Source organism: Diabrotica virgifera, chromosome 4, assembly GCF_917563875.1.
Source record: "Diabrotica virgifera virgifera chromosome 4, PGI_DIABVI_V3a".
In the NCBI taxonomy this organism is placed as follows: Eukaryota; Metazoa; Arthropoda; class Insecta; order Coleoptera; family Chrysomelidae; genus Diabrotica; species Diabrotica virgifera.
This window is the reverse complement of record NC_065446.1, coordinates 256,578,416-256,601,722: the sequence shown is the minus strand read 5'-3', so window position 1 is coordinate 256,601,722 and position 23,307 is coordinate 256,578,416. Positions and strand designations below refer to the sequence as shown.

The 23,307-nt window shown below is 32.4% G+C and overlaps 1 protein-coding gene across 2 annotated transcripts in view; it reads left to right on the top strand.

The window, feature by feature from the left end:
• The first annotated feature begins 1,757 nt into the window (after window positions 1-1,757).
• Window positions 1,758-23,307, top strand: part of LOC126884125 (gustatory receptor for bitter taste 66a-like) — a 75,508-nt gene continuing 53,958 nt past the window's right edge. For both annotated transcript variants that reach the window (XM_050649970.1, XM_050649971.1), the window contains exon 1: window positions 1,758-1,963. In XM_050649970.1, coding sequence (XP_050505927.1) covers window positions 1,880-1,963 — 84 coding nt within the window. In that variant the 5' untranslated portion in view covers window positions 1,758-1,879. The remainder of the gene's footprint in view (window positions 1,964-23,307) is intronic.

Below are 23,307 nucleotides of genomic sequence, written 5' to 3'. Positions count from 1 at the left end.
CCCCGAGGTATGAGCGGGAACACAAAGTGAATTAATACTCATACGCTTATGAAATGCGGCTGGCGGATCATAAGGGCCTTCCCATTTTACTCTCTTTCAACTTGTCTTGAGTGAAATGTCTTTCATGTATCTTTTCTATCAGCCTTTCTTGGCTAACTCTTATTTCTTCGGACCCCGACTGCCTATTAGGTTTCCGAGGTCAGACTGGTCACTATATTTCCTTCTACTACACACTCTAAAATTCGCCAACATGGTTGGCCAGCGCGACGTTTCAAGGACAAAGTACCCCGCACAAACCTTATGGAAATTAGGTCCCAGTGGATTTCGTTCATACTTTGGGAAAATACCCTTTGAAGCATCTTGATAAAAACTTCTCATGGGCACAACCCAATCGTATGAAGGATTTTCAAGATATAGAGGCACAAACTCAAAAAATTATAAGATTTACTGGGTATTCCAATTCCCTGAGTTACTGGTTATCTGGCAACATGTAGAAGTTTGGATCAAGGAAAAGTACTAGTAGTCTAGGATTTTTTCCTGGCTATCCAATGGCGACCTTTACTTTGACCTTGACCTTCAACGGACGTCATATTCTAGAGTTTCGAGGGTTTTCGGCATTAAATTGATATAAACAGATTACTTATGGGTTTTTGGGATAGCTAAACACGAATATGCCATCACAATTGTCCTCCGGAGGACGTAGTGTCCAGGGCCACTGCAAGGGACGTCATCTTCAAGAGTTTCGATGGTTTTCGGCATTTAATTGATGCAGATGAATTACTGAAGGGTTTTTTGAGGTCGCTAAACACGAATATGCCACCAGAACCGACTCCCGGAGCACCTGGTTTCCAAGGTCAATAAAAGGGGCTCCTGGAGTTTCGAGGGTCTTTAGTACTACATTAATGCCAACGGATTAGTTATAGGTTTTTGGAGATGCTGAACACGAATACGTAATCAGCACAGACAGAAGAGCACCTGGTGCCTAAGACAGGTTATCTTCTGGAGTTTCGGAGGAACCAAATGGATTACTCTTAGGTTTTTAACTCCAGAAGGTAACCTGTCTTAGGCACCAGGTGCTCCTGTGTCTGTGCTGATCACGTATTTTTGTTCAGCAACCCCAAAAGCCTATAACTAATCCGTTTGCATTAATGTAGTACCAAAGACCCTCGAAACTCCAGGAGCCCCTTTCATTGACCTTGGAAACCAGGTGCTCCGGGAGTCGGTTATGGTGGCATATTCGTATTTAGCGACCTCAAAAACCCTCCAGTAATTCATTTGCATCAATTAAATGCCGCAAACCATCAAAACTCTAGAAGATGACGTCCCTTGCAGTGGCCCTGGCCCCACGTCCTCCAGAGGTTAATTCTGATGGCATATTCGTGTTTAGCGATCCCAAAAAGGGCATGAGTAATCTGTTTATATCAATTTAATGCCGAAAACCCTCGAAACTCTATAAAATGACGTCCATTGAAGGTCAAGGTCAAAGTGGTGGCCATTGGATAACCAGGAAAAAATTCTAAACTACTAGTACTTTTCCTTGATCCAAACTTCTACATGTTGCCAGATAACCATGTAGCGGTTACTGATTACTTCCATTAAAAGAAAAATTAAAGAGATATCCCTCCAGAAATATCCAAGATACGCCGGTGATCGCTTTAATACGATTTTTAAACATGCGAGCGCTGTCAGCGTGTACTTCGCGCAAATGAAATTCTGACTGAAGCTGAAGCGATAGCGATAGTATGGAAATAGACTGAACGAGGAAAACACAGACAAATTTCTGCGCAAGAAACGGCATCTGAAGCGTCCATACAAGTATAACATCGATTATATAAAGAAACACTGCATTAAACAACAGTTATACCTATAAGAAAAATAGATGAAGTTAATATTTGTCGTTAAAATTTCAGTATTAATAGTAACTGCGGAATACCGCAAAGGTTGTCTGTGTTTTAAGCTTCAGGTAAGTCTACTTATTATTTCTTGGTATAAAACTCATCATCCATCATCATTACTTCTTTATTTTGTTAGATATTATTTTAATTCATTTTGCTAATTATATTACGATACATATATTTGTATTTCAGGTGGTTGTAACCAGTGTCATTTAGTTCCTGTGGTTAGTTACTTCAAAAATCTCGAGCTGTTCAAATTCTGGTCCCAAAACTTAGTTTTTTCTTTTTCGCTACAGTTAAGTAGGGTGAGCTTTCAAATATTGTGTCCCAGAAGTTGAGCTGTCAGAGTTGGCGCCCTTTATCGTCCCTTTTATCTCGATTTATCTCCAGTGGTCTTACCTAGCTAAATTAAGTTTTTGTATTAACAGGTCTCATTTTCTTCCTAGTTACATTCATTTCATTATCCCATCTATCATTTTATATCTCTAAAGCCAGTATTCAGTGTATTGAAGCTAGCCCGATACCCACTTGAGATTTAGTGTCCCTCTGCCCTTTTGATTTTTTTCCCTTCTGAGCTAAGCCACTCTTTTTTTGTCTTAAATCTCTTCTCATCTATTTTCCCCTTATTTCGTCAGTTCTTTGTCTTCAAAAATCCCTATACCCAGAGTATAGAGGTTTCAACTAGTAACTCAGGGAATTGGAATAGCCAGTAAATCTTATAATTTTCCGATTTTGTGCCTCTATATCTTAAAAATTCTTCATACGACTGAGTTGTGCCCATGAGAACTTTTTATCAGGATGCTTCAAAGAGTAGTTTCCCAAAATATGAACGAAATTCACTGGGACCTAATTTCCATAAGGTTTGTGCGGGGTACTTTCTCCTCATGATGGATACATCAAATGAAGGTCCTTCAGTCCCCGACAAAAGATCAGGCCACCAAAACAAACGACAAATGCATATGTGCCTACAACGTACAAACTTTATCAACACAAGCATCAGTGATAAAGAGGCACAAGGTCGAAATAGATGGAAAATTATGAGGGAGATCTATTTTCCAGCAGTGGACAAGTGAAGATTGAATGATGATGATAACGATGATGCTTGCAAGATTAAAAGTTTTTACTGAAAATTTCTTACTATTTAGTACTAACCAAATCGGTTAATATCAACAAATGCGAACCCCAATTTCACATACCAAAAATTTGAACGGGCGGTCGCTAGAACGCACGATGACATTCCAATGGTGGCTTGAGCAATCCCATGCTAAATTTCACATGACACGGTGGTAGGAGCGTTCGGTGAAGTCGCCGTGTAATATGAAAGTTACCATGTAGTCCAGGGTAATAAGGTTTTTTCCATGACACTTGAACAGCCAGGGTACTGAAGCGTTTTTTCGATAAGTAATACCTATAAGAGCAAATTGTTACTATTTCCTGTGTAGGATCTGGCGGCCATTCTTATTTATAAACAATTAAGTGTCAAAAAATGGCATTTTTCCCTTTTTTCAAATCAATGGAAAACAGGGAAACTTATGGTTTTTTGTAGTACAAATATCTTCAAGAATATGGAAAATTCTTTAAAATGACGTATTACAAAGTTTGATATACTCATTTATTGTTAGTATAATTGCGAAAAAAGATCAGAATTGCAAAAAAAATATTTTCGCAATAACTGTTGTAAAAATTAGTGTACAGCTTTGAAATTTTTGTCAAATAAGGGTTCTTTGGTGCTTAATATGTGATAAAAATTTCAAAGGGATTCACTCAATTGTTTAAATTTGATTTAAATTGTTTATCCCAGAGAGCATTTTTTTTGCAATAACATAAGTCAGAAGAAAATGAAGCTAGAACCATTCCACATGTGTCAAATAAAAGGACATGAGCTATATTTTCAACTTGGTTTAAAAAAAGTGAATAAAAATTGCATTTATTAGTAATAAATAATTCTGCAAAAGTATCGTAAACCTTTCCTTATAAACTTTTTATTTTGATATATAAGAAATTATACATATTTATTACAATTTTTTATCAATTATGATATAGATAACATTACTTGGTAGTTGTGCACTTAAAACAGGGTAAAAAAGTTAATTTTTTTGGAAAAAGTTATCCAAAAGTTTATAAAGAAAAATTGACCATACATTTGCAAATTTTTTTTTTTTTATTTACAAACTCGCATCAGCCTGTACGGCTATTAGCGAAAATGATAGTTTTGTTAACAATAATAATAACTATAGAATACTACAATTAAATTTTATATAAACAGTTTATTGCTTTTAAGTATTGAAGGATCACTTTGGAACCGCACTTTGAGAATAGTATTTTCAAATCGTCCGGGATTCCGAATTGAACTCTTTCCGCACTGTATAACGGGCACTCCACTAGAAGGTGTTTTATTGTCAGAGGGGTCTCACAAGCATAACACTCCGGTTGAGGATCTCGTGTCATCAGATGACCATGCGTGAGGCGGCTATGACCAAGCCGCAATCGCGAGATGATCACTTGGGAAAATCGATTTGTGGAATTATCAGACCATCGTTGAAATGTTGGTTTTACCTCAAATAACTGCTTCTGGTGTTCATGCCATCTACTATTCCATATATCAACTATTTTGCTGTGGAAATATGATTTGAGATCTGACGCTGGAGTTGTTGGATAGATCTCTATAGTTGCGTCCTCTATGGCTTCTCGAGCATGTTTATCTGCCAGTTCATTTCCAGCGATTCCAATATGAGATGGAACCCACAGGAAAGCAACATTTTTGTGATTTAGATTGTGCAATTCTTGTCTTATGAGTTTGGCCACAGGGTGGGGAGAGTAGATTTTAGAGATGATTTCTAACGAATTTAAAGAGTCCGTAATTATTAGAAAGTTAATTTGAGAACTTTTCCTAACATGACTTAGGGCTTTATATATCGCAAAGAGTTCTCCTGTTAAAATAGTGTTAGTCCCCTCTAGTTTATATTTCTTTATTTCATTATGTGTTACAAAGGCAGATGCTACACAATATTTAGTCTTTGATCCATCAGTGAATAACTGTTCGAATGAGGAAAATTGAGAAATTAAGGTTTGATATTTAGAAATAATTATATGACGATTGGTTTCTTTCTTATTTTCTAACGCTAGATCCATTATTAAATGAGGAGAAGATATTAGCCAAGGCGGGGGAGTTGGTATTTTGCTAGGATATATTTTAGGAACTTTAAGGTGTAGTTCATTTATGATTCGTTTGCATTTTTCTTGAAAGGGAATGTGAGTTTTTGTATGCTGAGTACTTGAAGAGCAAATAGTTTGGTGACATTGTGAAGAGTACCGCTTCACTGCATATGAGAGTATTAATTCCTGTCTTCTTAAATCTAAAGGTAGTTCGGCGAGTTCGGCCTGAAGACTTATAATAGGAGTTGTTCTAAATGCACCACATATTATTCTAAGAGCGTTGTTTTGTACGATATCTAAAACTTTTAGAGTTGTTTTTGAAGCAGATGAGTAAGCTTGGCATCCATAATCAATCTTGGAACGGATCAGATTTTTATATAATGTGAGTAGAGTCCTACCGTCCGCTCCCCAGTTTGTACCAGAAAGACATTTCAAGAGGTTTAGTCTTTTATGACATGCTGCTGAAATATATTTAATATGTTCTTTCCAGGTTAAAGCTTGATCAAATATTAGACCTAGATATTTAATTGTTTCTACATATTCGAGTCTCTGACCTCCAAATTTTAAAGTAGGTATCTCCTTTATCTGCTTTGGTCTCTTTGAAAATAGGATACAGCGAGTTTTGGATGAAGCAAATTGGAAACCACTCTTTTTAGACCAAGATATAAATTTATCGAGTTGATCTTGTAGTAATTTGGCCATACTCTGTATATTGTTTCCCTTTAAGAATATTATGAGATCATCAGCATATAATCTGGCTTGAATGGGTTTATTCATTGATTTGATTATATCATTAATAGCTACAAGAAAAAGCGTCGGACTGATCACTGATCCCTGAGGTGTGCCATTTTCTTGATATTTCACATTAGATAGAAGACCGTTTACTTTTAGCTTGAAATTTCTATTTAGGAGAAAATTTTTAACAAAAGCGAGTATATTTCCTTGATAACCCCATGATTTCAGTGATGATATTATTTTGTGATTCCAGGCCATATCAAATGCTTTATGCAAATCAAAATAAATTGCAATACATTTCTGGTTTTTACAGAAGGCGTTATTAATATGCGTTTCTAGATCTACTAAGTTGTCGGTGGCCGATTTTAAAGGACGAAATCCAGATTGTTCATTAATCAGATGGTTGTTTTCTTCCAGACACCACAATAAACGTTTATTTATAATTTTTTCTAAAAGCTTACACATGACACAAGTTAGAGAGACAGGACGATAAGAATCTGCTTTGTTTCGTGGTTTATTAGGTTTTAAAATGGGAATAGTTATAGAGGATTTCCATAATCTGGGAAATTCATGTTTAGTCCATATACGATTGTATATTTTTAATAAAATTTCTAAAGCTTCTTCAGGTAGGTGTTTCAGAAAAGAAGCTGGAATGTCATCCGGACCTGGAGATGTGTCCTTTAAAGAATCTAACATCTCTCTTATTTCTCTGATTGTGATAAGTACATTTATAGGTTCATTATTGTTTACTATGTTGATGGGAATACTTTCTTTTTGTTCTTTGTATGTTAGGAAATCTTTATCATAAATAGAATTTGAGGATGTTAACTGGAATGTTTCGGCTATTTTTTCTACGATTTCTGCATGGTCTGTTGTAGATGATTTATTGTCTAATTCTAATGAATCTATTCCTTGATATGAACTCGAGCCTGTTATCTTCTTTATTTTCCTCCAAACTTTTGATACAGGTGTGTAATTATTTATCGTTTCTACGTATTTTATCCAGGATTGTCTTTTAGATCTTGTGGTAACCAGTTTGGCTCTAGCCCTACTCCTTTTAAGTTCGATTAAATTTTCTAGATTTTTGTGTCTTTTGTACTTTTGAAGAGCTTTTTTACTTAGTTTAATAGCTTCTTTACATTCTTCATTCCACCAGGGAGTAACTTTATCCCTTTCAATGAACTTTGTTTTTCCTATTGCTTTTATAGCTGCATCGGTTATGATTTTATTGAATTGTAGAATTATTTCGTCTATTGTATTATCTAAACAAATCATTGAAGATTCATTACGGATAATTTCTTGAAAAAGGCCCCAGTCAGCTTTGTCTAACCTCCATTTCGGATCAGGCTTAACTGGCGTAGATTTAATCAAGTGTTTTTCTATTAAAATCGGGTAGTGATCACTCCCATATAAGTCTTTTTCTACGTACCAATTGTGATTTATTTGAAGAGTGGGTGTACAAAGTGAGATATCTATAGAAGAAAATGTCCCTGTCGATAAGTTTAAGTGGGTGCTACTACCATCGTTTAGTATTGCAAGATTTAACGTGTTCACTATATTTTCAATCTTCTTTCCGGTAGATGTAGTTTTAAAGGAACCCCAGTTAGTGTTATGTCCATTTAGATCTCCCAGTATAAATTTTGGATTAGGTACCTGATTTATTAGGTTTACAAGATGTTGTTCTTCTAGGTTATAATTTGGTGGTATATATATATATATTACATATGTTAACTTTTTGTGTTGTACCAATTTGTACAGCTACAGCTTCCAGATTTGTGCTTAGAGGAATTTCTTTGGATATTATTTGTTCTTTTACATAAATGGCAACGCCACCTGACGCGTGACCAGCATTATCCCTATTTTTAAAATATGAATTAAAAGATTTTAGATTCATGCAGGTGGAATCTTTAAAATTAGTTTCTTGAAGACATATAATTTGTGGTGTGTATTGATTGACTAACAACTGTAACATAGGTAAACGAGTTTTAAAGCTATTTAAATTCCACTGTAAAATTTTGTTATACATAAATGATTATATTTTATTAATGAGCACAAAAATTAAAAAGTGGATGAATCACTTTCAGAATCCAAATTCGTTAAATTAATTTGTAGAGCTAATTTTTTCCTCAATTTAGTGCAGCGATATTTTGTTGTTCTGTCATCTAAATGTGGGTGAATTTCATCCAACATAGTGATAATAGCTACGATGTCAGAGTTATAATCCTTCGCCACCGTTACTACATCAGAACAGCCGTAGCAATTTTCTAGTAGACTTTCAACTTGCTGACTGCTGAGGCAAAAAGGAGGCGAGTGATTATCTATATATGTTTTAGTATTGTCTGAAAACTTTATGTTTTGTTCAGGTTTTTTTTCTGTTTTGGTCTTTTTCTTATTTTGTGTTATAGTTGGAGTTGCGAATTGGACATCTTCAGAAGTAGGAGAAGAAACAGCAGAAGCGGTACGTTTTTGTGAGTTATTTTGTGTTGAGGGATGATCGGACTTTGTATTGTCCACCAAAATATTTTTGTTTATCTCAAGATTCATAGGGGTATTGAAAGATTGAGAGAGGGGTGAGTTTGATAGTTCTGGATTTTGTGGCGTAGATAGCTTAGACATATCTAGGGGTACGTTTTGTTTTATTAGTTAACTGTGGTCTTTGATGGGTTGTGTATTATTGGAAGAAGAAGCGGTAGTGGTGTCAGAAATAGAAAGTGCTGAATTCTGGGCCTGAGTTATGTTGTCTGATTGAATATTACTTCCTGTAGGTATTATACTCATCGGTGGTGGAAATGAGGCAGTGCATTGTAAAGCATTGTGTCCTGCCTGCTTGCATTTGAAACAGTTGTGGCTGTCTATTTACTGACCTATTTACTATTCCATCTTGTTCTATATCAATGTATTCCGGTAAAGATGCATTTTCTGGAGGCGAGATGTAAATTTGTCTTCTAAAACTAAGTATATGGTTGTAAGCTGGGTCAGTAGCTCCAATTCTCAGTTGTATCATTGGCGATAATAATGTTAAGCCTAGATTTTGTAAACATCCTGTGATTTCTTCATTAGAAATTGTGGGGCTTGCATTAGATATTAGCAATCTATCTGATGGGGTAATTAATCTTCGAGCAACTATACGAGTGTTATTAATTGTGATACTTCCATAATTTTTTAGAAAATCGTCGACAATGTTTTTATCTCTCAAGTATATGCATACTCGATTGTTAGAGATGCGTGAACAGTATATTATATTATATGCGTTCACTATTGGTCCAATCTGTAGGAGATAGTCTTGTATTTTAAAACCATCTATTGATGTAAAAACTACGGCTTGATCTCTGTTTGGTAGTAGATTCGAGTTCTGGGCTAACGCCGCTGAATACGACTTAGTAGGGTTATTGACGTTCTGTGACATGTTAAATATTATGAAGTAGGTAAATTAAATAGGTACTCACTAAATTTGTTATCATCCAATGATAACAAAATCTATCATCACCCAATGATTAATAGATGTGTTGTTTTGCACTTCACTAACAAAAACTTGTGAAATTAAAAAGCAATTATAAACTAATGGTTATCTACGATAACGACTTTACTGTCCGAACGTTCGAACGAGACTCCATTTGCATAATTATTTATTACTAATAAATGCATTTTGTATTCACTTTTTTAAACAATGTTGAAAATGTAGCTCATGCTATTTCATTTGACACCTGTGGAATGGTTCTAAGGTCATTTTTTTCTGACTTATGTTATTGCAAAAAAAAATTTTCTCTGGGATAAACAATTTGAATAAAATTTAAACAATTGAATGAACCGTTTTGAAATTTTTATCACATATTAAGCACCAAAGAACCCTCATTTGACAAAAATTTCAAAGCTGTACACTAATTTTTACAACAGTTATTGAGAAAATATTTTTTTTTCAATTCCGACCTTTCTTCGCAATTATATTAACAATAAATGAGTATATCAAACTCTGTAATACGTCATTTTAAAGCTTTTTCCATAGTATCGAAGGTATTTGTACTAAAAAATCATAAGTTTCACTGTTTTCCGTTGACTTAAAAAAAAGGGGAAAACAGGAAATAGTTATAATTTGTTCCTATAGGTATAGCCCAGTCGGGATAGCATTTGACCTTGCATTACGAGCTGCCCCAAATTCTGTTTTTCTAATCTTTAGGGAGGGTCAATATTAGTATAAATTTAAAATCTCGACTGAATTCCACCGTTGCGTTAGCCGCCATCTTGATTTTAAACGAGAACCGCTCAATATCTCCGCCATTTCCAATTTTTCGACAAAAAGTGTAGAAACTGAAATTATTGAAAATACGATTTTACATAATTTCATTTATTATAATTTTTTTTCGTGCGGTCGATATTTTTCGAGTTATGAGGGGAAAATAGTGACAGTTGGCGTATCCCGCCACTAGGAGGCACGTACTTCATTCGGGATACAGGAGCGTAGGCTTACTTTATGTTAAATACCTACCTCTATGGTAATAATTAAATAAATGTATCTTTTACAAATTGCAAGTAACTTTTTATTTTTGAATAAAATAAAGAAATTTTATTAAAACAAGAATACAATTTACATTAAATACAGTTTAAAAATAGTAATATATTATTCATTTAGTTCAAATAAATGTCTTAATCATATACTCTACGACACTGGTTGGTAATTTTTGCCCAAAATCGGATTATCAGCTTTACAACTCTATTGTATTCCTTCAGATACAAGGTGGTTTTGTTATTATATCATATTACTTATCCTCTCTGTATTTCAGTTAGCTAATGAGGGTCAAACTTGTAGTGAGCTCTCAAGAAATTGTGAACGGATCATAGTGTGTAAAACTGCGCTTATTATGTCTTAAAAAAAATTTGTCCTTAATGGGTTGAGCAATATTGTTGAAAGTAGATATTTGAATGTTTTCTAAACAAATTCAAATGAAATTCTATTCCCAACAAAAACAACACTATTTGATGGATTTCAATTAAAGAAAATATTTGAAAGCACTATTTTCAACGCCATTATATTATTATTTAGTTTGATATTTCGATAAAGTTGATTAATGTACAATTGACTACAAATGCTTATCTTTATCAATAAATACGAACATCTTATAAAACATGCTTCAAACCGAGAGTAAAATGAAAACTGTTAGCGACACAGCGCTTATGAACTTTTTCTACAAAAGTGGAAAAATTGTGGGACTATTTCCTTCAACTTTGGAGAACAACTTCATGTTTAAATTACATATATTCTTCTATGGAGTATATAGCATATTTTTGGTATTGATGGAAGTTTTGATAAACGTAATGTATTTTGGAACGTGGGAATACTCTGAATCTGTTAACGTCAATTTCATTATATTTGCCTTGAATACTGTTGTGATGTCCTATTGTCAGATCACCTATTGTTTTAGTTTGTTCAAAAGAGAGATCTGGAAATCGATTTTTAGCAAACTGTTTTTACTGAAGAAAAGTTTAGGAACCTCTACCATCAGCTATACAAAAATGGTATATACATTAACTTATGTAGCAATGATGGCACTGTTTTTGCTAACATACCAATGTTTTATAAGCATTTCAACAATGAATATCATTCTTAATATAATAAGTGCTTTGAAGGCAACAATCACTGCCATCAATATGTTCATCATAGTTTTCCTATTCCAACAAATGTCAAATGTAGTTGAAAGAAGGATCAAACAGATTAAAGCACTTGTAGAGATTTCTGTCAGTACTGGCATACTTACTGTAAATTTAGCAACTATTAAGTCATGTTACTTCATCGTGTCTGAGTTGGTAAATGATATGACCAATCTTTTTGGGCACTACATAATGGCAGTAGTGGTTAGTTTCTTCTACTTCAGTTTGGTGTATGTTCAGGTTGTGGCACAGGTAATCCTGTACGGAAAAGCATACCTTTTTAGCGTTCTTTGGTTTTATGCCCCTCACTTGATAATACTACTTGTGAGTATCTTAATTATAGAGTAAACAAACTGAAATCTGTGTGAAATTGCAAGGAAAAATAACTTTATTTTTTAAATACTTATGATTTAATACTATTTAGTCCAGGAACCGAATCTTTTTACCTCGCAATTTTTACAGAATTGATCGATTTGCTTGAAAATTTGAGAATAGGTAGTGGATACTCTAATACCCCAGGCTGTGGGTGAAAAATAGGCCGATTTCAGGATATAATTCAGGAATTTTTGAAACCTCTCAGGTGTTGTAAAGGCGATGCCAGGAATAACTTCTACTAAAATGTAACCAAAAATATTTTGCGCTTTTTTTTTTAATTGCGATTTTTATTTGTTAAATTAGCAATTTTTATTGATTTTTAATTTTGCAGCTTAGGATATTGATTTTGGAGAAACACTTTTTAATAGAAAGTTGTAGTAAATTAAAAAACCTACAATTTGAGGTACGGTAAGTTTAATTTGGTTAATTGGTTATTGCAAAACAGCCTGCGAAAGGTCCAAAATGACCGTTTTTTACAATTGCATTATTTATTGTACAAATATTTTTTTTTTATTTTTTAAAGCTTTAAAATATAGATCTTTCAATTCCAAACATAAAAAAAATGTAAAGCCAGATTAACGAATTTGTTGCTTAGATATTATAAATTGTTTATACCAAGAGGTCAAATGTCGAAGGCTATAACTTTTTGAAAAAAAATCGTAGAGAGTTGGTGAAACATCTAATCTCCTTTTAAAGAGTTATATTTTCATATTCTGATGTAAATAAATGCGTAAAACATTTTTAAACCTCTAATTTTTGGGTTTGAAAATAAGGGGGCAAATTTCGTTAAAAACATTTAGAGCTGAAGCGGCCCTATACATCCTATGAGTTTTTAACTTACAGATTATTGTTGCTAAAGATGAAACAAAGATTTATAAAAAAATTAAAAATTTCTACGACCAACTGAAGCCGAGATAATTTTTGGGTTTGGAAATAAGGAGGCATATTTCGTTATAAACATTTAGAGCTGAAGCGGCCCTGTACATCCTATCAGTTTCTAACTTACAGATTATTGTTGCTGAAGACAAATCGAAGATTTATAAAAAAATAAAAATTTTCTACAACCAACTGAAGCCGAGATAATTGTTTTTTTTTTCTTAAGTCGTAGTGCCTTTATTTATAACAATTAAGAAATTATTTTATAGTCATTGACTAAAGAAAGACTTATATTATCTTAAAATAAAAATTATTATAAAATATAATTACATTTAATTATTAAAAATTATTTTTAAAATCGGTGCATTTGCGAGCGGCCGAATTTTACAAATCGCCCGCGGCTCGCTTCAAATCCGCGCGGTCGGAAAATTTTTACGTAGCTTGTATTAAATTTGGAGAGAAAACAATTTAATTATATTACCATTATAATATACAGTCTATTTACCACTGTATTTGTTTTTCTTGATAAACTTTTATATGTGAAATTTCATTTCTGAAGAAATAATATTACAAAAATGATACATATATATTATAACACGATTAATTTTATGAAACAGCCCCACGCATGGAAGCCATTTGATGAAACACGACAAAGAATGGAAGTCATATGGGGCCATTTTAATGTAAGACACAAGATAGCCCCTGTTGTTTTATGAAACATGACTAATTAAGAATTGGACAAAATTCGTGCTACATAATTTATTAAGTACCTCGGTTGCTACTGTCTCAGAGATTTTAGGGAGTGGATTCTTTAATAGATGTTATGATATACTCTTATTAGCTTAGAAAAATTAGAAAGATAGAAAAATCGAAATACGGATGTGAAATAAAAAAATAAAAAAATACAAAAAATAAAATATTGGGCGCCATTGGTTACCTAAGGGAAACCAAACTTTATACAAAAAAAATAGAAATAAAACAAAGAAAGATAAATTAAAATAAAACAAAGAAACATAGTCAAATAAAATGATATACATAATATACAAAATGTTATAATGTAACTTACCTCCTTTACTATATACTCAAATTATATATTCAGTCAATGTTTTGTTGTTCCCACGATTCAAGAGAGAAGGGAAGAAAATAAATTATATGTTGAAAATCAAACATTATTTATTAAAAACAAAAAAATTAATCTCTGATCTCTCTGTTATAATTAGAGACCAGATTACCAATTAATCAAAGATGAAACGAACAGTTTCACAAATATAAAAATTATACCTTAACAATTAGTGTCCTGGCTTCTTCCTCGTAGCTTGATTGGAAAGTCCAAGGCGCTATTGCACTCGCGAAACACTTACTTCACTGTCGTTAATTACAGCAAACAGCAAACAGCAAAGAGTACATTGTTTATAAACAAACATTATTATAGAAAAATTCAGCTTTCATTTGAAGATAAATAGTTTAAAAGTTCGTTAAACTGGATCAAATTTACTTTTACTCGAATAAAATTATTTAGTTAGACTCAAACATGATTATTGAAAGTTCATTAACTTTGACCAAAATAAAGTATGTGAGCATACTACATGTTTTAACTGCACTGTTAAACATAGCAATGAGAAAATTGAAACTCTTCTCTCCTACTTCTGGTTCTGACTGCTTAAAAGAAATTAGTGGATACCAACATTGGTATAAAATGATAACGACGATTTGCTTAGAAACAGCGGGATAATCGCCGGGGTTCACGATACACCATCACATTCACCGGGCTAGAATCAGCCCAATGGAACTCAACTCCATGACGATGGCCCTAAGGGAACCAAAACTCAACTTAACTCGATGATGGCCCTGGGAGAACTCATCACTCAACTTCACTTGATGGTGACTTCTACGGAACTCAACTGAACATGATGATAGCCTATACGGAACTCAACTAAACATGATGATGGCTTCTACTGAACTCAACTGAACATGATGATGGCTTCTACTCAAACATTTAGCAATCTTTCCTATTCTTCTTTTTATGAGGCATATCCTGTGCAAAGTAAATAATTCTTAGGAAAGCTGTCTTCGAGCTCTAAAGTGTCTTTGTGATTTTACTGCCTGCAATAGCTAAATTATCAGCTTAGGCGTCTAGAATTTCTTAAAATATTAATCCTTCCGCTTTCTTGTGGGTGGCCCAAGAGAAACGCGTTGGGAAGTACATTTCGTCTTACTTCTATCTATAACGACAGAGACGGACTTTTGCGATATTTAGATTGTGATTCTTCCAGCCTGTTTCACTGCCTCCCCCACGATTTCAACTTCGTGCTAACCAGTTTGAAATCGGAAATAAAAAAAATGAAACGGCAAAAAAAATGAAAACCACATTTGTTAGTCACCATATCGTAATATCGTTCAGAGGCCTTAGGCTTTCTCTAACGATCAATACATGTCTTACAATCTAGACATGGACGCGTTAATCATAACACAAAAAATTCACAAGAATACAACGACGCAATTCGTCATCGTAGACACAAAAAAAATAAAAACACAAAAATAGGGCAAGATATGTTAACGTTTTTTCGGATGCATAGGTTTCTTTCAACCTAGACTAACACCACGAATAACATAAGAATAATGATGTCTTAGCATCATTAACGCCATAAAAAAATAACATGTTGTCCTTGTTTTGGATGCGTAAAGTCTTTCATTTACGACTAACACCAAGGACAACATATAATGGATGCATAGGAGTATCTCATCCCTGACTAATACCATAAAAAAAATACCATGTTGTTTGGATGCGTAAAGTCTTTCATTTACGACTAACACCAGGGACAACATAGTTTGATAACGCTATAAGCTGTTATCAAAAAAAAAACAAACACACATACACACAAAAAAAAGAGTTACCGATAGTTTACGAACCATTTTAGTTCTTCAAAGCTAAATTATCGTTGGCAACTAGACAAAAAATTTACAATTGGGGTGGTGGATGTTTAGATTGGTTGTGATAACCACAATAAATGATATCTAACGCGTTATCAGACGCCTAATAATAGGTACATTTTCGGTAAGTCTTAATCGGGTAGTTACATGATCAGTAGTGTCTAATATTCCGGGATACACAACCAAAAAAAAAAAAAATAACCATATTCCACCAAAGATATAGAAAATTAAAATGAGACTAAGTTTTACTAACACCCTTAAAAGCAACAAAAAGTTTGGTCGGGGTAGCAAGAACTAAAATCTGACTAAAATATATACAAATATTTACAATAAATAGGACAAAGTTCACCTAAGTGTAACTTTTCCTCTAACACGGACAAAATAAAAATATCGAAGATGAAGTACGCAAAGGCGTAAACAGAATAAAAAAGAAAATAACCGAAAGAAATAAGCAAGCAGTTAAAGGAAACGATAAAATCAAAAACTAAAAAGAAAATAAAGAATACTTTAAGAACTATTCTTCACAACAAAACAGATTTAAAATAGTCGATTACGGTCCTGTCCAAAAATAAAAATTGTGATTCTACACATACAAAAAATAACTGAACAGCAAAACATTTTCACAAACTGGTTGGATTCAAAGACATGCTTGTGATAAGTTTACCAACAGAGCGCAAGAATTCCTAAAAGCACCGGATCTATTGCTGAATTGCAACCATGAATGACTTCTCATTCCGACGGGTCAACTGCCGAGTTTATCCCAAATCAAAACCCTAAGCTTCCCCAGTGTCTGGTCATTCACACTGCCAAACAACAACTCCTAACAACAAAAAAATCGGAACTCATAGGCTCCATAAGCAATAGCAAACCAAAGCAAACCAAAAGCAAAAAAAATGTTTACCATCCGTCGGTAAAACTTCAAAAAAAAGTAAAATAAAATAAAGAACAGTATTAGTTCTTTCTGAGTCAATCTAGTGTAGTACAAAAAATAACAATGTGGTCCAAACATAAGGTGAGTTGACTAACAAACAAACACAACATAGGCTGTGGGCTATACCCAAAAATTTGTTCTAATAACAACTCAAACAAAATCGATTGCCAAGAACGTCAGACGAACTTGCATCGAACCAAAATATCGAACGTGTAGACTTCTTTCGAAAGTCCACCATCGAAACTAATATACCGAACGTGTAGAGTGTATCTACCCCACCATCGGAAAATAATTATCGAACGTGTAAATTCCTAATGGAAATTACCATCGAAACTAAAATCTCTTAAAAGACTGTAAGCCCTGAAAATTTTCAGAAAATCTCTTAAGAAAACAAAAATTTAGACCACAAATACTGATGTAAGAAAAAATAAAATAAGTACTACAATCGACCATACTAAAAAATTTAACTTATAGGAAAGTTCGCAATCAAAGACAAACACCGCGTTTATCAAGCTAATCTCCTACAAAAAATAAGAAAAATAAACAAAAATTTCGGACCGTAACACACAATAACTCAAAAAAAAATAATTTTCAATCCTAACAGATTATTAATCCGTCGAACATCTCAACAGATTCCAAAAATACGAAAACAAAATGGCAAAACAAAATATATAGGCTTTACCTAATAGTTAATCTGTTAAATGATAAGAAAATATTTAAAAATTGTTATTTAAAAATAAGCTAAAGTCGAAAATGAAAATATTAACGACAAAAAAATGAAAATTAATTTGAATTACGTTGTTTTAGACAAAAAAGGTTATTGTCTAAAATTTAAATTGCTGAATGTTTCTATTTAATCAATTACAAAAAAAAAAATTTACAGTTTTCTTCGTTAATTTAACGAAAAAACATTTTTTACAAAACATTGTAAAACATAAACACAAACAATAAATTATCCTTTCTCTTGATCGTAAGACATTGCTGAGTAGGTAAGTTACAAACACAAAAAATAATAAAATTTGAAAATAATAGTATTTATTTTCATAAATCAAGCGTAAACACAAAATTATACTAAATGCAACGGGGTAAAAATTCAACAACTGTTTGTCATACCCTCGTAATCGAAAAACGTTTATGATTCTCGCCGGTCAGAGAACATCGGCTGACGGCTGGGATCGCTAAATGCGGAGAGTTCAAAATTCTCTCGCGCCGGAAAAATATGGGTTGCAGCTGATCGTTTGGACTACGATCGAACGAAGGCAAATAAAATGTAACTAGAATCAAATATGCTAAAAAATAGATAGAAAATACTATAGAATGCTAATTAAGAGTAAGATGTCCCAGGTTGGCTGCGACATTTTTATGTAAGATAAGCTAATAAGAATATATCATAACATCTATTAAAGAATCCACTCCCTAAAATCTCTGAGACAGTAGCAACCGAGGTACTTCATAACTTATGTAGCACGAATTTTGTCCAATTCTTAATTAGTCATGTTTCATAAAACAACAGGGGCTATCTTTTGTCTTACATTAAAATGGCCCCATATGACTTCCATTCTTTGTCGTGTTTCATAAAATGGCTTCCATGCGTGGGGCTGTTTCATAAAAATTAATTGTGTTACATAAAAATGGCGCCCAACGTGGGGCGCCATTTTTATATAACACGATTAATTTTATGAAACAGCCCCACGCATGGAAGCCATTTTATGAAACACGACAAAGAATGGAAGTCATATGGGGCCATTTTAATGTAAGACAAAAGATAGCCCCTGTTGTTTTATGAAACATGACTAATTAAGAATTGGACAAAATTCGTGCTACATAAGTTATGAAGTACCTCGGTTGCTACTGTCTCAGAGATTTTAGGGAGTGGATTCTTTAATAGATGTTATGATATACTCTTATTAGCTTAGAAAAATTAGAAAGATAGAAAAATCGAAATAAGGATGTGAAATAAAAAAATAAAAAAATACAAAAAATAAAATATTGGGCGCCATTAAACTTTATACAAAAAAAAATAGAAATAAAACAAAGAAAGATAAATTAAAATAAAACAAAGAAACATAGTCAAATAAAATGATATACATAATATACAAAATGTTATAATGTAACTTACCTCCTTTACTATATACTCAAAATTATATATTCAGTCAATGTTTTGTTGTTCCCACGATTCAAGAGAGAAGGGAAGAAAATAAATTATATGTTGAAAATCAAACATTATTTCATTATATAACATTATATATAAACAGATTACCAATTAATCAAAGATGAAACGAACAGTTTTACAAATATAAAAATTATACCTTAACAATTAGTGTCCTGGCTTCTTCCTCGTAGCTTGATTGGAAAGTCCAAGGCGCTATTGCACTCGCGAAACACTTACTTCACTGCGTTAGTTACAGCAAACAGCAAACAGTACATTGTTTATAAACAAACATTATTATAGAAAAATTCAGCTTTCACTAGAAGATAAATAGTTTAAAAGTTCGTTAAACTGGATCAAATTTACTTTTACTCGAATAAAATTATTTAGTTAGACTCAAACATGATTATTGAAAGTTCATTAACTTTGACCAAAATAAAGTATGTGAGCATACTACATGTTTTAACTGCACTGTTAAACATAGCAATGAGAAAATTGAAACTCTTCTCTCCTACTTCTGGTTCTGACTGCTTAAAAGAAATTAGTGGATACCAACATTGGTATAAAATGATAACGACGATTTGCTTAGAAACAGCGGGATAATCGCCGGGGTTCACGATACACCATCACATTCACCGGGCTAGAATCAGCCCAATGGAACTCAACTCCATGACGATGGCCCTAAGGGAACCAAAACTCAACTTAACTCGATGATGGCCCTGGGAGAACTCATCACTCAACTTCACTTGATGGTGACTTCTACGGAACTCAACTGAACATGATGATAGCTTATACGGAACTCAACTAAACATGATGACGGCTTCTACTGAACTCGACTGAACATGATGATAGCCTATACGGAACTCAACTAAACATGATGATGGCTTCTACTGAACTCAACTGAACATGATGATGGCTTCTACTCAAACATTTAGCAATCTTTCCTATTCTTCTTTTTATGAGGCATATCCTGTGCAAAGTAAATAATTCTTAGGAAAGCTGTCTTCGAGCTCTAAAGTGTCTTTGTGATTTTACTGCCTGCAATAGCTAAATTATCAGCTTAGGCGTCTAGAATTTCTTAAAATATTAATCCTTCCGCTTTCTTGTGGGTGGCCCAAGAGAAACGCGTTGGGAAGTACATTTCGTCTTACTTCTATCTATAACGACAGAGACGGACTTTTGCGATATTTAGATTGTGATTCTTCCAGCCTGTTTCAATATGAAATATATGGCTATATTTTAATTTTTTCATTGTTATATAAATATAATAATAATAATGTTACTTCTTATTATAATATACAATATAAAACTTTTTCTTCTTGTAGTGACTATTCTTTTTGGATTTCACATATAAAAGTTTATTAAGAAAAACAAATACAGTGGTAAATAGACTGTATATCATAATGGTAGTAATATTATTAAATTGTTTTCTGTCAAAATTTAATAAAAGTTACGTAAAAATTTTCTGAGCGCGCGGATTTGAAGCGAGCCGGGCGATTTGCAAAATTCGGCCGCTTGCAAAAGCATCGATTTAAAAAATAATTTTTAATAATTAAATGTAATTCTATTTTATAATAATTTTTATTTTAAGATAACATAAGTCTTTCTTTAGTCAATGACTGTAAAATAAATTCTTAATTATTATAAATAAAGGCACTATGATTTAAGAAAAAAAAAACAATTATCTCGGCTTCAGTTGGTTGTAGAAAATTTTAATTTTTTTTATAAATCTTCGTTTCGTCTTTAGCAACAATAATCTGTAAGTTAGAAACTCATAGGATATACAGGGCCGCCTCAGCTGTAAATGCTTATAACGAAATTTGCCCCCTTATTTTCAAACCCAAAAATTATCTCGGCTTCGGTTGGTCGTAAAATTTTTTTATTTTTTTATAAATCTTCGTTTCATCTTCAGCAACAATAATATGTAAGCTAAAAACTCATAGGATGTACAGGGCCGCTTCAGCTCTAAATGTTTATAACGAAATTTGCCCCCTTATTTTCAAATCCAAAAATTAAAGGTTTACAATTGTTTTACGCATTTATTTACATCAGAATATGAAAATATAACTCTTTCAAAGGAGATTGGATATTTTACTAACTTTCTACGATTTTTTTTCAAAAAGTTATAGCCTTCGACATTTGACCTCCTGGGATAAACAATTTATAATATCTAAGCAACAAATTCGTTAAGCTGGCTTTAAAATTTTTTTTATGTTTGGAATCGAAAGATCTTCATTTAAAGCTTTAAAAAATAAAAAAATTATTTGTACAATAAATAATGCAATTGTAAAAAACGGCCATTTTGGACTTTTCGCAGGCTGTTTTGCAATAACCAATTAACCAAATTAAACTTACCGTACCTCAATTTGTAGGTTTTTTTAATTTACTATAACTTTCTATTAAAAAGTTTTTCTCTAAAATCAATATCCTAAGCTACAAAATTAAAGATTAATAAAAATTGTAAATTTAACAAATGAAAATCGCAATTAAAAAAAGCGCACAATATTTTTGGTTACATTTTAGTAGAAGTTATTCCTGGCATCGTCCTTTACAACACCTGATAGGTTTCAAAAATTCCTGAATTATATCACGTTTTTTCACCCACAGCCTGGGGTATAAGGATTAAAATCTATATGATGCCGAAAGGCGCTTTTACCATGGGGGTGGTTGCCACCCCGGTGGAGATTTTTTATTATATTTTGACTGCAAGCGCTGATAAAAAAATTCATTCTAAGCAAAAAATGGTCTATATATTTTTTTGATAAAATTAATAGTTTTCGATTTATTCGCTATCGAATGTGTTAGTTTTATATCGAAAAAATCAATGGTGTTCGATAACACTCATTTACGATTCACTCAATTTTTGCCGTAGAAAAAAATTTTTTTAAACCAAGTTCTTGAGAACTAAGTAACCTGCAATTTCATAATAATATTTAAACATTTTTTCGTATCTCTGACGCTAGTCTTTCAATTCTGAAGGAATAGGGAACTTGCATAAAATTTTAAATTCGAAAAAAATGTTATAAATCACAACAGAACATAATTTAAAACATGTATCAAAGATTAAAAAGTTTTGTTTGGCTTTCGTTTGGCTCCTAAAGATGATTAAGAATTCAAATTAAAACAGGTGGCCCAAAACGCGTCGTGACTTCATTCGTTTAAGTTATGTTTACATTCTTCCAAAAAAGTAAACAGAATTTAAAATTAGACATTATAAACGTCAGTAGAAAATACAGTTATGTAACCTCACAAGTGTTTTTGATCGTTTGAACTATTTTAAATTGACTAAAGGTTCTCTAAACCAAGGCCAGAAAACAAAAAAATATATATAGATTTTAAATTTGTACTTGTTATTATTAGGTTTTAAGGCGTGAAATTTTGGAAATCTTATTTTTAAAGGAAACTGAATATTATTATGCAATAAAAAAATGTGCAATTTCCCCTATTAGGTTTGGCATTCGTTTTGACACTGACATTATTAAATGATATTTAAAATAGTTCAAACGATCAAAAACACTTGTGAGGTAACTGTATTTTCTACTGACGTTTATAATGTCTAATTTTAAATTCTGTTCACTTTTTTGGAAGAATGTAAACATAGTTTAAACGAATAACGTCACGACGCGTTTTGGGCCACCTGTTTTAATTTGAATTTTTAATCATTTTTAAGGGCCAAACGAAAGCCAAATAAAACTTTTTTATTATTTGATATATGTTTTAAATTATGTTCTGTTGTGATTTATAACATTTTTTTCGAATTTAAAATTTTATGCAAGTTCCCTATTGTCATTTTTTACCAAACTACAAAAATTCGTTACTCGTTTTTAACACCAGTTTTTTTTAAATTAATCATTCTAAGCCAGTCAAACTTCTAGAATATATTATTAATGCATAAATAAAGAAGAATGAATAAGGCCAATAACTTAAAATACCGCTACCTTACATTATATTATATTATTATGCTTCCAATTGGATTTTTCCTTTTTTTTTTCAGAAAAATATATTGATCTTTTAACCGTAACTTTTTTATTTTTGATCTTAGAAAGTACGGTAAAAAAGAATTTTGTAGGTTTTTACAAGATCTATGAGATTATTAATATTAAAACTTTTTAAAATCCTCAGCCGCAAAAAGAGGTGACTTTGAAAGAGTTGTTAAAGGTAGTTTTTACATGTTATTACAAGATTTAATTGTCAATATCTCAGTCAATTTTTGTCACAGAAAATTTTTTTGCAAACCAGATTCTTGGCAATTAAATAAGCTACAGTTTCATATTAAACGTGTTTTCGTATCTCTGATGATAAAATCTTTCTATTCTGAAGAAAATAATTTTTTTCCAAACTACAAAAATTCGTTATTCGCTTTTAGCTCCATTTTTTTTAAAAAACTAATCATTCTAAGTTATAAAACTTCTAGAACCTAATAATAATGCATAAATAAAGAAGACCAATAAGGTCAATGAGGTTGCCTCCGATCACTTTTTCGCTGGAAAAAAATAGGGACTGGCATTCTTTTCATTATAAATTATTTAATTTTTTAGCTAGAGACTATTTAAATACTTTAAATTAGTTTAAACAAGTTATCCTCGAAAAATGCATAGTTTTCCCGTCTTTTGACT